Source organism: Pectinophora gossypiella, chromosome 17, assembly GCF_024362695.1.
Source record: "Pectinophora gossypiella chromosome 17, ilPecGoss1.1, whole genome shotgun sequence".
In the NCBI taxonomy this organism is placed as follows: Eukaryota; Metazoa; Arthropoda; class Insecta; order Lepidoptera; family Gelechiidae; genus Pectinophora; species Pectinophora gossypiella.
In genome coordinates this window covers 6287933-6304856 of record NC_065420.1, presented here as the reverse complement: position 1 = coordinate 6304856, position 16924 = coordinate 6287933, and the positions used below count along the sequence as shown (strand labels likewise).

General features: G+C 38.1%; 1 protein-coding gene across 3 annotated transcripts in view; it reads left to right on the top strand.

Annotated features, from left to right (window-relative positions):
- The window catches only part of LOC126374315 (semaphorin-1A), a 449388-nt gene that overhangs the window by 379637 nt on the left and 52827 nt on the right, over nt 1-16924 (top strand). For all 3 annotated transcript variants that reach the window (XM_050020874.1, XM_050020872.1, XM_050020873.1), the window contains exon 2: nt 12405-12501. In XM_050020874.1, the coding sequence (XP_049876831.1) occupies nt 12405-12501 (97 nt within the window). The remainder of the gene's footprint in view (nt 1-12404; nt 12502-16924) is intronic.

Genomic DNA, 16924 nt, shown 5'->3' with positions numbered 1-16924 from the left:
CCCCAAAAGTGTTATGAAACCTCTTAGTTAACTGACTAGACTGGGGAAGTAAAATAAAATCTACATTCTATTTCCTACATTTATTTTTTATTTCTACTTTGGCGCCCATTCCTGCAGTCAACCCTTAATTTTATTTTAAGTTATACCCGTCATTTTGTGGAAAAGTATGGATGATTAACATCTGTTAATTTTAAAATGAATAAAGAACATGTGCGAATCAAATAGGCTCGCTGATATGCAACCCGATTGACGTGTGCTGAAGAATTAACTTCATTCTGTCAGGTTATTAACAAATATAATTTTTTGGGAGGGTTTTTTTCAATTTCTGCCTAAAATTGACGTGTTGTTCATAAATTTTATGCCTGTCGATTACCCGTCCCTTTCCTTTTCTAAGAAAATGACAGGTATAACTTAAAATAAACTTAGATGGTGTGTACTGGAATTAACACCATTATTTCTTTTTTGCTTTGTATCTACATAAAAAAGTGCTTCATCATCCAATCTAGCTCGGCACCGATATGAATTGGTGCTGAGCGAACTGTCCGTTCTACATTATAAACCTGCGTAGTATTATTCTTTATTCCGTACTATAGGTCAGTCCGGCCAAGTCATTAACGCCATATGTGGCAAATCTAACAATAAGTCACGTCAAAAAAGTGGGTCGGAAATTCTATAACGTAATTATCAAAACTTAACGACAGTCGATAATGTAGAGTTGATATTACCGTTTACCGCGTTACCTGACTTTTTTAAAATCGTAATAATAATATTCCTTCTCTTTTAACATACGGGTGCTCTCGTAATGCACTGAAATACTTATAGCTATTTTAAGGTAAGTAAGATTGATTTAGTTTTATTAAAAATATTCGAAACAACTAAATATGTAATTTATTTATTGTTCTGATAACGAATAAAATAATTGCAATTTTAAAATGTCAGAGCAGACGGTGAACGGTAATATCAACTCTGTATTATGTACTACCATGAAGTTTAGATAAATATGAATGCCAAGTGGTTTGAACCCCGATACGCATTGCTTTATTTTTGAAACATTAAGTGTTCGTGTGTCACCTTCTAAAGACTCAGTTAATAGCAGCGGACTAAACTGTATTACCCACTGGAGTACCAGAACTTCTAGGCCATAGAGAACAGAGTCTACTCATGGACTTCAAGCTTAAAGACTTTGAAGTCCAAGTTTCCTATTACGACGATCTCCGTGGTCCAGTGGTGGAGGGCTCACGATCCAGAGGTGCCGGGTTCGAATCCCAGTAAGGACCTGTCACAAAACTCACAAAAATCACTTTGTGATCCCAAGTACAAATCTTTCCTCTTTATAATTTAGCGGCGAGGGTGTGCTGCCGCCAAAGGATGTTTTCGGGGTACCGAACAGAGCACAGTACCCCGGTAGTCACAAATTGGTCAACAAATTGTCATGTTGGAAGTTGTATATATGCGTCGCGCTGTGCAAACTTCTATAGCGCGTTTCAGGCTTGCATTATTTAATTATGGCGCCATCTGTTGCATGTGGGCGTAACTAGCTGGTCAACTAGTTGGGTCCGCCACAATATTATTATTATGATAATCAGAAAAACAGTCTAGAAATCAAGAAATATCTAAATAAAACAGCTTTTATTATGTCAAATTCTTATACAAACTCAACAAACTTCTTGTAGAGTGAGAATTTTTACTTCGCAATAGCAGAAATTTTGAATTAACCCTTGACAATAGCTACGGGTTTCACTAGCCACCTGTATAGTGGAGTAAATAGGTATTAGTACGTACAGGTACCAGCATACAGTCTCTAACAATGTCAGGGGCGAGTACCCTTCCAGGCAATCATTCCCAATATCCAGCCAGCTACAAAACTAGACGCCCACTTGGCAACGAAAAAAAAGCTCCAAAATTATCCACAAAAAAGGTTTTGGCGCATTGTGCAAAAGAGAAGGTGATAACGTACGAGTGTCGTTGAGTACAGGGCGACCATTACAGCTAACGAGCCAGGACAAAATGCCCGACGAACCAACAATGGCTACCTTTTACCTTACAATGTACAGTATCTCATATTGTGTAGGTTGTTACGCGTCCCTTTTGCGTTGTTAATTCATCGGGCGTAGAAGTACTTTTTTGGCAAACATTCCGGTTCAGATTCGACATGTGTTCTCTTAGAAGCTTGTTCTTGTAGTTTTTTATTGGGATGTTGATGAAATTGCTACACTCTAAAATATCACTTTATATCATCATCATCATAAACAGCCTATATAGGTCTTGCTGGGCACAGGCCTCCCCTCAATCAACCGGAGGGGGTATGGAGCATACTCCACCACGCTGCTCCATTGCGGATTGGTGGAGGTGTTTTACGGCTAATAGCCGGGACCAACGGCTTAACGTGCCCTCCGAAGCATGGAATCATCTTACGTTATATCGTCTCTGCCAAATTACGTATGTTCACTCGGATAAGCTTCTCCCATCTTTACGCTAAAATAAACGCCATTGTCACCATAAAAAGTTTTGTAATACGTAGAACAATAAATCCAATTTAAAGCCAAGCATTTTCATCTGAGTCTCGTAACATGACCAAATCTATTTGTAACCTCATGGCAGACCGAAACAGCGGTCTGTGCCTAATGAAGACTGATAAGGTCTCTGTAGTTTCGGACCGTAGATCTTAACGTACCTATAGTATAATAATTAATAATACAGCTAGGCTGCCTATAAGCTGAAAGTACAACATATTTTTGGTATGAATAAATAAAATAGAACTATGTCACATTTAAGAAAATCAACAAAACTTTGGTATCTCAACTTACGACAGGGCTTTAAAAAGTATGACAAGGTCGTATAACAGGCACACCAACGAATCAATCGTTGTGTTTGTAATATCTTTGCATTTATATATTTCTTCATGCAACAGACTGAAAAATGTTAACAAAAAAAACACATTTCAAATTTTACTTTTTGTTTTTCTTCTACTTTTTTAGGGAAAAATAGGGCAGTGGTTTCCCTCTTGCCTTCCGCCCTCTCTCTTCTATTCCTTTTTCAAACGTCTAAGCGGCCAGCTAAATCTCGGAACATAACCAAACTATTTGTTTCTTCTTAGCTGTAGTTGGCTGACTAGAACAGTTGTCTGTGCCTAATGAAGACTGATACACCAGGGTTTCGTTTTTATACTGCAACCGAGCGTGTAACTACGTTTTAACAATACAACTACGGAATTAACTTTCTTTGTGCTCGAATGAAGGTCTAAATGGAATGTGCATTTTTGACTTCAGGATTTTTTGCAGAAGTTTATCCTTAAAATACACTTTGGAATACTACAATTCGTAATACAATTATGTAGTGTTAATAAAATATTTATATTCTCATTTTTCTACTGGAGTAAGCTTTCATAAATACATAAGTTTACGACTATATCCCAAACCGACTATGTACCGTAAATGATGTCTGTTACATTATATCTTTAACAAGATATATATATCTAGCAACCTCTCTATTTACAACTATTATCGAAACCTTCAGACGCCAGATATTCCCTCGACTATAAACATCGGCTCCAAACTAAAAAGGCTCTCCTCAAAGCACCTCTCTCGTAAAAGCGTTATCTCGGTCATTACTCCGAAATAATCTCATCGGTCGAACCTGAGGCCTATAAAAACTCACAAGTATGAATAAGAACTTGTAAAGGTCGTTCTGAACACGCGCTGATGCGTGTTTGGAGTTTTGTCGTAAAAAGTTTCAGCTAGATGAAAGAAATGGTAGAGCGACGAAAAAGTTGAGGGTGAAAAATGCGGGCCATTGTCGCCACTGCTTCTGCCACAGGATATCTAATACCGTTTCTACGTATCTTTGACTCAGTTATCACTCTTAAGCTGGTCATCGAACCTCGGAACTATCAATGGAGAAGAAGGAAATTAAAAAAATACATACATAAACTCAACTCCAGCTTTCCTATGATACGGGACTATGAAATTCCTTTTGGTTCGATCCTGACACACTTCTCTTGCTTCGTCCACATTCATCAATCTTTTCACGCCAGTTTAGAGTAGATTGTACTAAACTTTTCCTAAGGACATTTCCAATTTGGCCAATGTACGTCCTTTAGAAATTTCGATTATTCACACATAGGTAAGTCACTCAATAGTCTCTCCGCCCCACGATTCTGCTTCCTTCTCAGGGATAGTAATTGTGGCGGGCGATTCGGTAATTTTCTTTTAAATTTGGCTTTGTTGCCGATTCCAGTCGTTCAATTTGACGATAATTAGTTTTCGAAGTGTTTTCGCCATTCCTTTTAATGCCGTCCTGGGTTATTCTGACTCTATACTTTTTACTGGGTGACCTGTTTTGCATTGAAAATAGGATTGGTTTAATTCATTTTTAAGATGTGTATTTGTACTTTCTGCAAGTTTAACAGTAACATTAGAATTAAAAAAACTTTATATTATACAATAAGTCAAAACGGACCATGGAACTCTGGGTGCCAGGAGATAAATGCTATGCAAAGAGAAGAATTTACTACTCTATCACAAAAGCAATCAGTACTCCAACAATATTAAAACAATAACTAAATAACAAAAACTATTTTTTGACATTCAAAATATGGAAAACAATACTATCGTTTCCAATCCCGGTTTAAAACTTTTACAAGAATACATAAGCATAGAAACCACGGCCATAGATTGCAGAAACTTCCAAGCAACTTTCAAGCCGTTTTATCAATTGGGAAGAAGGCCTAAAAAGTTGGTTAAGCCCAAGATCTGCGGGGAAACTTCGCCGTTTTTTATCAGATAAGGTTCAGTTGACAGATTATATCGCTCAACTTGATACCGCGAGAAGGCGAATCACCCGGTCTGCGGTTTCTAAAAATAGAACTGGGGAGACTAATAAGTAGGTATGGCGGTATACCTACAGTTCAAAAGTAGATACGGAACGCGGACGTAATCCACGCAGACAGAGAATCCACGCACCATAGCTTAGATCACCAGTTCTTGGATCACCAAAACTATTCAAGAATTGGTGATTTAAGCTATGGTGCTCTGCGTGGAATACGTCGGAACGCGTGGATTATTATAACGATTAAAATAATAATATAAAAATGGCTGTCGTAGACTGCGATGCGGCTTATCATATCTCGGCCTCTTAGGTAGTTCAACATGCGATGGATGTAACTCTGACTACCAAATTTGTGGTCGTGAGCTTATGTTATGTTATTAAAGGAACAGATTACACAATATAGGTACATATTCGTATAAATATTATGTACAACGTATAACTACATAAACACCAGGGTAACTGTTGTCGTACAGAATGACAAATAGGTGGAACAAAGACAGCGATGCTGCATCGGCGAGAGCATGGCTCGAATTAATGATGATGAAGCACTGTTTAGCATAAGCCCGGATCTGACTGTTAGCTCACCTATTTTCAGACTCGCTGTTACCAAGCGATCGATGATGCTAACTAGATGGGAATACACTGATGATTTTGTTTTATAACTGTTACGAGATAACATTATATAAGATCAGGGGGGTTAAAATGGCCACATAGAATCAATTCATCTAAGAAAGCAATATTGCAATTCGACATTTGCACATATAAAAGTAAGTGCGCAATGCAAACAAATGTCAAAGAGCAAAATTGCTTTATTAGATGAATTGCTTTGATGTGGCCATTTTAACTCTTCAGAACTTTATTACCGATTGGGATACTCTGTGTGTGTATTCTTATGTGTAAAAAAATATAATAATCGGCGTGCGTGTATGAAACAATTGATGAATGTGGAGGAAGCAAGAAAACTGTGTGATGATCGAAGTAAATGGAATTCCATAGTCTGCTTACCCCGGTGGGAAGTAGTATCTACAAGCTTCTAAAGTTCAGTCAGAGTCATTCATCGCCAGAATGGAGTGTCGGAGTGTGCCGTGAGTTTCTTCGTAGTTATCTTAGTACTTCAAGTGTAACTTTGAGTTGGCATACTACCCACCGCGATAGGCATATCAGGCAAGAGGTTTGTCTATCCGTACCTTACTTGACTTTTTATGATAAATTTGGTAAACCGACTACCACGTACGTGTAAAGGCTAAAACAATATAATTTTAAAGAAAATGTATAGTGGTGCGGCACGATGGGTGGTGAGGATATCCCGACGTGCCGGCAGAGTAGAGGAATGATTGGTGATAACGATGACAAAATAACGTATTAAATTCAGCAGGATTATATATAGTTTATTAATAACACTTCACAAACAAATCCAGAATTAGAGGGCACGGCCAGAGCTAAACAGTATAATATATTTATGTTGTTCTTATGAAGGTGGAGGATGCAATGAGTCAGTTCCCTCAATCAGCGCTTAACGCTGTCGACCTACTAGAGTCGATTAATTCTTTCAAATATTTTTCCTCTCAGACGACGTTCGCGCCTTGAGCCGAGGTTCGCGCCCAACTGGGCACCCTCAGGCCTTTTGTCTTAAAACTTTGTACCGGTCGAGAACCTTTAGCGCTCCCCATTTGTCCGGTCAAGTAGTTAATGCCACCTACGGCAAATCTACAATAAGTCACGTCAAAAAAAATATATGAGTCAGTGTAAAATGAAAGGAAATGCGGAATGGAATGAGAAAATGATTGACGGTCAGAACGAAAGGCCAGTATGTGCAGAGTTTGTACTCTGCTACAGTAGTAGGTGGAATTCCGTGATTTTTGCTTACCCCTGCTTGAAAAAGGCGTGATCTTAAGTATTTATGTATCCAACTTGAGTGGGGCAGAGATCACGAAATTCCACTTACTACGATACTGTCACACCACTTTCGCTTCATCAACTCTTGTTGGCGCCCAATGAAACGAGCGTGCCGTTTGCGGCGAGCGCGCGGTGGTTGTCAATAGAGTTTGACAAATAATACTTCTAATCATCTTGTGACGTCGACAGATCTTTTTTTGTTCATAACTTTTTATCCAACTTCTTCTGTTATTTAAACATCTGAATTAGTAAAATTACATTTTTAAATCGAGCAACAAGCATCTTTATTGAAAAGTACCCGAAGAAACCCACTGGAGCAGATCGTCAAAGTCTTCATGCATGCTCGCGTTTAAAACAGTCTTAACCTGGCCTATGTATGTAATTAAAAAGATAAAGAACCCTTTGACAAAGTGAAATCAAACTCCAGAAACGTAATTAATGTAAAACAGCTGCTATAAAATTCATCACAGTAATGTGAGAGTCTGGACGTTTAATTAGCATTTCAGTAGATTTATGAAAATAGCGCCGGGTGCACAATGCATGCGTTACGATATGACTGACCAAACGACCCCTATGGGATGGTGCGACGGTGTGGCCGCGCCCTTGGGGTGGGTTGGTAGTGATAGCGAGTGTCAGAAACGCGAGGTTGCAATGTTATGGTATTTCTTTTCTGTAGCGGTTCGATCTTCTGGCCTAAAACTATTACAAACATAGAACTGTGGAGGCTGATATCCGCTCACGGAAATGGCGATGGATTGGCCATGTCCTTAGAAAACCTGTGGAACACCTGTCCGACGAGCTCTGACCTGGTGTGCGCGTGGAAAAAGGGAGCTGCCCAAAAAGATCTCGCGGCGCTCGGTTGACCGGGAAATGAAAACTCTCGGCATGTCATGGGAGCAAGCTACAGAGGCTGCAAAAGATACTTGTAGCGAGGAGTGGAAAGCTCTACATCCCAACAGGGGATATAAGGATTAGAAGAAGACCAGTTTGAAAGATTGGTATCAATTGTACTTATACTTCATCGACATGAACAATATGGGCGATGGACTGGATACCACTCATTATATGGTTTATCGTACCCATCTTAGAATTCAATAGCACAACATAACATGGCATCACGCCTGTATACTAAAGGGGTAGGCAGTGGTATATAGTATATAGGTACAATACAATACACCCCATAGCCAGCTACGTTTAAGTCACATCTAGTTGAGCGCGAGGCCTGTACTCAGCATTGGTATATATGTAAGTACAGCAGTTAATTTGTGTCTCAAGGCATCCCTATAAGGATAACGAACGTAAGTTGTGACAATATTGTGACCAGTTACCAATTGACTCATCATCATCAATTTATGAGCCACGCTCTTGTCGGTGCAGCATTTTCGATGCTACTTTTTTAGGGAAAAATAGACCTGTGGTTGGCAATCGACTATTGGGCAGATAATTAGACTAGGAGTAGACTATTATGTCAGGGATGATACGCTATTTTTTGTTTTTGACTTTTATTTTTACTGACACCATACCATAAAAGAACTTAAAATAAGGGATTAATTCCGGCTATAAATCGCACAACGCCCTCCTCAAATAGCTCACTCCTCCGTGAGTCGCACCATACATTTTAATGACGTCACGGTAATTAGTTTTTTTAATGTCCCCTCGGAGCTCGATTAGGGGGAGCCACTTAACTTTAACGTTTAATATTTTATTTATTGTAATCCGCTGACAATGGCGACTTGTATTTTAAACTAGGGTTGGTTGTTGCTCGCTGATTATGTTGGCTCGCGTCTATTCATGGAGTAAATAACCCTCATTTTTGCTTCGCCGCAGTCGGGTAAATAGTATGTTGTGCGTTTGTCAGTGCAGTGACCATTTACCCTAGTGTTAGTACAAGTTATATAATCTGTCTTATTATTTTTTTGATGGGAATATGAAAACATAGGTAAGTAATTATTAAAAATAAACGTACCTCAAATTCTAACAATTTGTAGTTTCTGAGAAATGCGTGGACAAACATACACCTGTGAAATTTCACACACGTGTTTAGAAGCCCACGTACTATATTTTGTCTATAACGATATTCTAGAATGGTCTATAGTCGTGACTTTTACTTTTTCCCGAAATCCTAGAATAAGGAATAATACTACGTATAGAACGGCAACTCTCCGCTCCCCACCAGCGTCTGAGCTAGGTTTACCTCATCCCCCTCGGATATAGTTTAGACTTAAATCGTATGGCGTCAGACGTCACTCACACAGATGCACGTGTACGAGAATGTCCATGTGTGGTGTCTGTGTAAAACGAGGTTGTTTGTATGAAGTGTCCGGGGTGTGCCGAAATGGCGAAAGAATTGTATGTACCGACGCGACGGTGTAGTTAGAAAAAATAATAAACTGTGTCGGAGCTCAATTGGCCAAGTTTTATTTCCATCCCACATACATGCGGGTCAAAATATAACATTCTTCTTTTTTGAAGTCCTTAAAATGTATCTCACAGTGCCATTTCATTCTCCATCACTTTGATATTGCTTTATACATCAACTGATATTTGAGTGACGTTATCAAAAAAGTCGTGAACCTATCCATCGACATAAAAAGGGCCTTTCAGAGTAATCTTTGATTTTATCGTACGTGCCTTCCGAAGACGTTTCACTTGTCATATTATTCTCACTCCGTTTTTATAGCTCACGAATACGAACGTTGGGTTTTATGAATATTGTTTTACGCTTAAATGAACTCTTTTATCTGTCAAATACGCGATAGCAGGTGGCTCCTGCAGCCTATGGGTTATGTTTGTTCATTCGTCTGTACGAAGCATTTTTTGAAACATGTCTAAACATAGCATTGCAGACACATAACATAAAAACATAAACAGCCTTTATACGTCCCACTACAGGGCACAGGCCTGCCCTCAGTCAACTGGAGTAGTATACTCCCCCTCACTGATCTACTGCGGTTTGGTGGAGGTGTTTTTTTCGGGACCATCGGTTTAACGTGCCCTCCAATCAATCAGGTGATTCAAGCCTGCAATGTCCTTACCAAACAAAGAACAGTCGACAGTGATTTCAACAATGGGAACATCGGGAATCATACCCGGAGCTCCAGATCGTGAGCCCAACGCTCTAACCACTAGATCAGAGATGCTTACCTATTTAAATTTCTACAATTGTAACAGCAAAATTCTTTGTTAAGAAAATAATACCAAGAATATTTGAGTAAACATTACATCGACGCAATGTTTGTCATTAACCGTCCTGTCTCCAGGTAGTAGGGTACTGGGTTGTGGGGTCGGGTCCAAATCCGAGACAAAAATGTCAAAAGATGTCTGTTTGTTGACAATAGGCATTTAATGAGGTCCACGTCCATCTTCTCACACCTCATTCAGGCACCTGGCCCACTGACGGCGGCGGTAACATTATAATGGAGCTTAGATTCCGACTTCGTTTAGTACATTAATAGTTCCAAGAACTATAATCGGCTTTGGTAGTGTTAAGGCGTGTATGTCATGCACAGTGTGTGTGTGTGTGTGTGTGTGTGTGTGTTTATTTTTATTTTTTTAAAGAACGTCTAGGGCTCTGTGCCGAGGTTTTTCTTGCAGCTTCTTTTCCCCGGCTATACAGGTTGTGAGAAGTTGCAGTAGTTTTAGGCGGATGAGACGTTCGTTATGTAAAAATTGACGATTCAAAGTGTAACTATGTTACCTACTGAATAAAGATATTTTTGAATTTGAATTTGTGTGTGTGTGTTTGTGTGTGTGTTTGTGTGTGTGTGAGGGGCCGCGCGCTCTCGGCTATACAGGTTTTCGTTGTCAGGTTGTCAGACACTATTATTTACACTATTTAGTATTTGGTACGCCAAATACTGAGGGGTGGGGGATGATTTAGCTCATGTTCCTGATTTAATATCAAGTGAATTTTATGGTATAGAATCTCCTATCGTGTAGGTTGTGAGGTGGATTACCAACCCCATCAACCCTGGTGTCAGGGTTACTATTGAGCCGCCAAAGGCCCCTGACAAGACTCATGTAACGACTACTTACTTAAGTCAGTAAGTTGTAACCGGGACCAGCAGCTTAACATGCCTTCCGAAGCACGGATCATCTTACTTTCGGACAATCAGGTGATCAGCCTGTAATGTCCTAACCAAACTAGGGAATTCATGTAAAAAGCAATATTGCTATTTGACATTAGTTTGAATTGCACACTTACTTTTATATGCGCAAATGTCAAATTGCAATATTGCTTTTTAGATGAATTACTTCGGTGCTCCCCCCAGTTCTTCGTTGTTGTGCTTGTGGTTTATATGATCATAACATACCATCACGTCTGTATCCCAGAAGGGATAGACAGAAGTGTATAGTATATATACACACATCCTCGCGAGATATATTTAAGTCCCATGTAATAGGGTCGAGTCTATTGCTATTAACCGGGCACAAATACTGGAAACACGTGATATCAATTATCTATGTTCGATTAAGTCACACGTTCTGCAAATAGGGTTACTAAAGGTACATAATATTATGCCTTATTTCAAACAGTACAACAGTACCTTATGGCTGTGCCCACTCCATCGGGAATTGCAAACATAATCATTATCATTTATTTGTGAAACATGTGTAACATAACAATGATCTTACAATTTATATTTTGGGTTTCAACATGTCCAGCCTGATCGGTATACAAATATTTAACACAAAAATGTCGCTTTAGATGCTAATAAAAAATATCAATAATAACAAAATACATTAAAATAAATCGGAAACACATTTATAAAATATTAATATTAAACAAACACGAACAAACATGAATTTATATGTTGACTGTAAACATAAGTACATTACATAGTAAAAAGATTTTTTTCGATTTTAATTTTCTCTTTATGAGTTTCCCTAAGCACGGGTAAGTGTTTTAAAATAAAAATCATAATTGGAATTTTAATAAGTATCCAATGAACTGTTCGGCGAATTCCAACCTCCAAGCTGTTTGATGGATATGTTAATTCTTATTCACAAAGTCACTCGATACTACATTAATTACAGTATCGACGATACGTGGGCTTTTAACGTAATTGCTTTTGTTGTCGGTTAAATATTCTTGAAAATTATTTACTGAAATGTTCTTGTTTGAGGCCTAACATGATATTAATTTCATGTCTAACTAAATAAAACAAAATTATACGGCTGCTTTCATTTTGATAGGCACTTAATACGAAATATTGTGTCTCTCTCTTTATTTAAGAGAACTACGCCTTCCGCATTACACCGACCAATTTCTCAATCGGTGATGTTCTAGCTAGAGCCCTACCAGAATCCATTTCTTCGACCTCCAACCAGTACTGATACCACTGCTTCCCGGCATCAGGGGTGCGCTTTTGAAGTAGCGGCGCCTACTCGCTACGTCACAAGATCGTCATAGAACCTAAGTAGCATTTTATAGGTAGATTTTAAATATTGTGTAAACCTATAAAAAAGCAACCTATTTATTTACGTCCCACTAATCGACATGCCTTCTCTCACCAACTGAGGGAAGTTCTTGTCGTAAGGTGAACTGATTACCCACACTTCGAGATGGACATCAGCATTCTGTTAGACCTACGCGATAGGTGATATCGCCGTTAAAAATCGGTCGGTCGGTTTTAAAAGTACATACAAGTATTAACGTGTTGCTTGTTTGTTTGTTTCAGGGGTCGACGACACACACAAGTTCCTCGGCAACGAGACACACACAGATTACTTCAGATTATTGTTGCGAGATGGCAACTATTTGTTAGTAGGCGGCAGGTATGTGCTATTTATTGATTATTTTTATAAATAAAACTAGAAGTCATTAATGGGTAGATTTTCGAACACCTGTGGTCAATATCATGACCGTTAACGCAAAAATATTCTAGAATATTCTAGAACTTACGTTAGTTGGCGACATATGTTCGAAGAGATACCTTTATAAACACTTTAAACGCTAAGTAGAACTGTTAAGTCTCCAAATAAGTGGAACATTGTAAATAATGAGAAAAGCTCAATATCACTACATTACCTACAAAAAGTGTGAGTTTGATTGATTCGATTGACATCACCTAATTGATAATCACCTTACAGTCAAAACCACGCAAGCGCCATTTGAAAAATCAATCACTTTTAATGTAATTTTCGTCGCCAAAATCTCGATTTATTTACATTTTTTTACGCCTAATAGCGTCCAAAGTTTCCAGTCCAGTCCAGAATTATCTTGCTATTTCGGGCAATCAGGTGCGTATAATGTCCAGTAACATAACATAATTAAATTGACTTCCGCAAGACCTATCCCATTCAAAAAACCCTTTTGTATCAATAATGAAAATCCTCGACTCTACATTTCATTTGGTACTATCAAAGAATTTTTACATCGATAACATTTCGAATTCTTTTGTTCTTTCATAACTCATTTCAATTCAATTATCGGCATATCGAATTTGGTCATTTGTACAAAAAAAAACTTATTTTCTTTGTATACAGTCCAAATACAGTATTCGCCACCTATTTTGTTTTAAAACGGTCCAAGTTATACATTCAAACGAGGTATTTGATTATTTGTTTTTCCTTCTCCACTCGAATTCGTAGGAAAGTTAGGGCACCCTTAACCACACCGTCTGAAGCGGCACGAACGTGCTGTATCTACCGCGACCGCAGAGCTAACTCGAATGCACCTATCTCTATCCCTTACCCACCCGCTGGCAGCTGGATATCTCGGTCTCGTTTGCATTTATAAAGATTTTTGGCTTGTGTTTGGATGGAGGCAAGACGACTTAAAAACTCCCCTCGCCCGCTACCGGCCTACAGTCGCCATTTTATTACACTTTCGGGACGCACCGCCGTCGATTGCCACATGTCGATTAGATATTTTCTTATTTTTAATCATTCTACATGATCAGCACTCGAAGTGGAAGCTGAAAAAAATGTGCAAGTAAAATTCTGTGACGAGTTTTTCTCCGGTAATTTATAGCGTTGTAGAATTAACTACTGAGTTCCTTTGAACTTTGTATGAGAAACTATTTCTGGGTCAATTACTGCTCGTTAAAGTACTCGCTCATTCATTGTGGTTTATAAAGATTTCTTATTTGAACTCGTTTATCCGCAGAATTGCTTGTGTTGTTATTGTTACGAACCAGTTTAGTTATGCTTTCCGAGAATAATGGCGAGTAACTCAATATGGTCTTAGTTTAAACATAAATAAAATCTATTTCTAAGACAGAAGCTTTTATTACGCTCGTGCACTATTGATGTAAAATGAAACTTTAAGCATTTCTGTCTTCAGATAAGTAATAGGTAACAGATTAACAGCTCATCGCTTATAATATCCAGCAAGTACGTTAAGAAGCACGTTCAGTTGGAATTTGCAGGGTAACCGTGCCGCGCACGGCGCGAATTATATCGAAGCTTTCGACCAATATCCGTTTGAGGTCCATCTACGTAGATAGCATTCGTGTCGTTTATTGGTCAAAGCGCTCAATATAATTCGCGCCGCGGTTGTCACGTAAACCCGGCAGTTAGCATTTTATTTTTCTTGAAAACGATGAGAATCCACGTCATAAATTATCTGTCTCGCTTCCACAAAGAAATATACGTTCACTCTAAGTAAGTAGCGCATGCTATGATGGCCGTTTTGAATTTTTCCGCTCATGTAGTTTCAAGGTGGGTACTGACCGGTGTTACGAGGCGTATTGTACCATTCGCAGCGAGCATGATATGTTACGTCATGTGCTTAAAATCAGTGTTGATGCTCGCTACGAGCGCCTTATTTCCCTGTACTAACAGCACGAATGCTCGCTGTGTAACATGTTACATTACACCTCGTAACGATGGTCAGTACCCACCTTTACATTTCTATACATTTGAAGGTACAAAGTACTTTTTATTTTTAAATTAAATGGCCTGGTTGCACGACCTTTAAGCCAAGTATTTGTTAGGTTTTATTTTTAGGAATTTTCCACATAAAATATGAACTGTGTCAAAATAGCTGACAATGTTACTTTACGCTTTTCCGAAAGTACTTTTTAAATATTTGTAGATCGGGGATCAGTATTACTGTTCTTTATTGCCAATATTAACCGTGCAATCAGTTAAAAAATATATCGAAACTTTTTAATTGGTACTACTTGCAGTACCAGTTCTAATTCCAAAAACATTATATTTTTTCGTCATTTGTATTGTGTCAAAACTACCACCATAGCATGACGCTACTTTACTCAAACAGAAAATCTTATCTTGTCTTATCTTATCTTGTTCCAATCTCATCAGTCATCCCGTGATCATGGCACTTGCAACAGTGTCGAAATATCGGGAGTCTCATATATCCCTATTTCAAACGCGGTAAGAACCCGTTATTGTGTTATAATTATGAAAATAACCGCGTAAACTTAATCTATCTTGTATTTTTTTTATCGACAACATTTATCGACATGTCCCATCCCTACAGAATATACGGCCCGTCACATCTGCCCACCCCGACATGGCGAGCCTGTTTGCTCTACAGCAGCGACGCGAATATAATACCTACTTCGCCCTTATCTAAATATACCGATTATACCGTCTGCGAATGATTCCTTTTGTCTATGGTAAGAGAGTTGTTCAATAATAAGTGAGGTTACTTTTATTCTTTACTATGTGCTTATAACGGCAAATTGAACTTAAGAGTACGTTCTAATACAATACTAAAGAAGAGTAAATAGTAAGTAATTACGTATCATAGTTCATCTCGTCTGACCATCTCTGTTACCTATGAAACATGAATGTGATTTCATAAGTTTAAATGCCAATTATTTTTAACGACAAGGAGCTCAGATTTCCAACCAAACATTTAGGCTTTTTACTTTATCTGTCGACTCGACACACGTTAGAGAATATATTTTTTGTAACAACCCCATAGTCAATATCTCCGCAAGGAGAACAATTATTTCCATATTATTTTTATTATTTTAACAAACCAAAACTCCTTACAAATAAATCTATGGCAAACATAGATATGTACAACAAATTAGACAACATTTCCCAACTCTTCGGCGACGCATAGAATAATTTGAAATATTCATCCGTTCCGGGGAAGTTTGCATTTCTTTCCAAATGTGATTTACATGACAATGGTCATGCTGAAGAGATGGGGTTCTCATTGCTGGCGTTGTGTGAGGATGTATTAAAAGAGCAGAGGAGAATAGACGAAGAGTTTTTTATTAAAACCCGATCTCGTTGCGTCCCACGCAAAAGAACAAGCGAGTATTTCAACTTGATCAAATGTGAATGGAATGAATCGTTCTTAATATGACAGGTGGGTTAAAAAAGCCAAATTGTAGCAATTCATCTAAAAAGCAATATTGCAATTTGACATTTGCGCATATATGTCAACAAATGTCAAATAGCAAAATTGCTCTCTTAGATGAATTGCTTCAATGTGGCCTTTTAAACTACCAGGACTTTCGAACAAGCAGTATCATGATTGGTACTTGTAATTATAATTTGGCATTATTTTAGTCGCGGAAAGTAGAAAACTATATTAGTTTGTAGAGGTTAAATTATGCTTGAAATTCGGTTGTCAAACTTCCTTTTCCCTAGCTGTATATTGCGTCATATCAAATTGACGTAAGTATGAGCTGTAGAAATAAAAATTAATATATAAATACATTTTGCTAGAATCGGTTAGGGGCTAAAATTACTCTAAATATGTACCCTACGTTGTGTCACGTAAATAGTTGTACTCCATTTTATACCCCACTTAACCTTGTTGCAAGTGTTGGTCGTAAAATCAGCTGCTTCGAAAACCTAAGTTTCTTTTGGCTCAAGGTTGGTTCACTCGTAAAAAGCAAGGTCTGCAAAATGTGGTAACGCTGAAAGTTTCGAGTAAAATTTTCTTGGAAAAAACATCTTGAGCGAAATATTTAAATATATATTTTACCGAAATATTTAAATACAATATTCGATATAAGAGTACATTCGATAATAAATCAAAACTAAAAATGGGAAAGATTTTTGATAATTTGAGACTGGCTTCTAATAGAAGCCAATTAACTCAATTAATATTTTTATAATTCATCTTTAACCCAGTCAACTCCATTGCCCCAGTCTAGCAAATTAGTTGATTTCTAAACAGCTGTTTATTGTTCTTACGGTATTGCTTCTAGTAAAAAAACAAAGAAAAAAGAGCAAATTCTTTGTCGTCCTTACAATCCGCGTACTT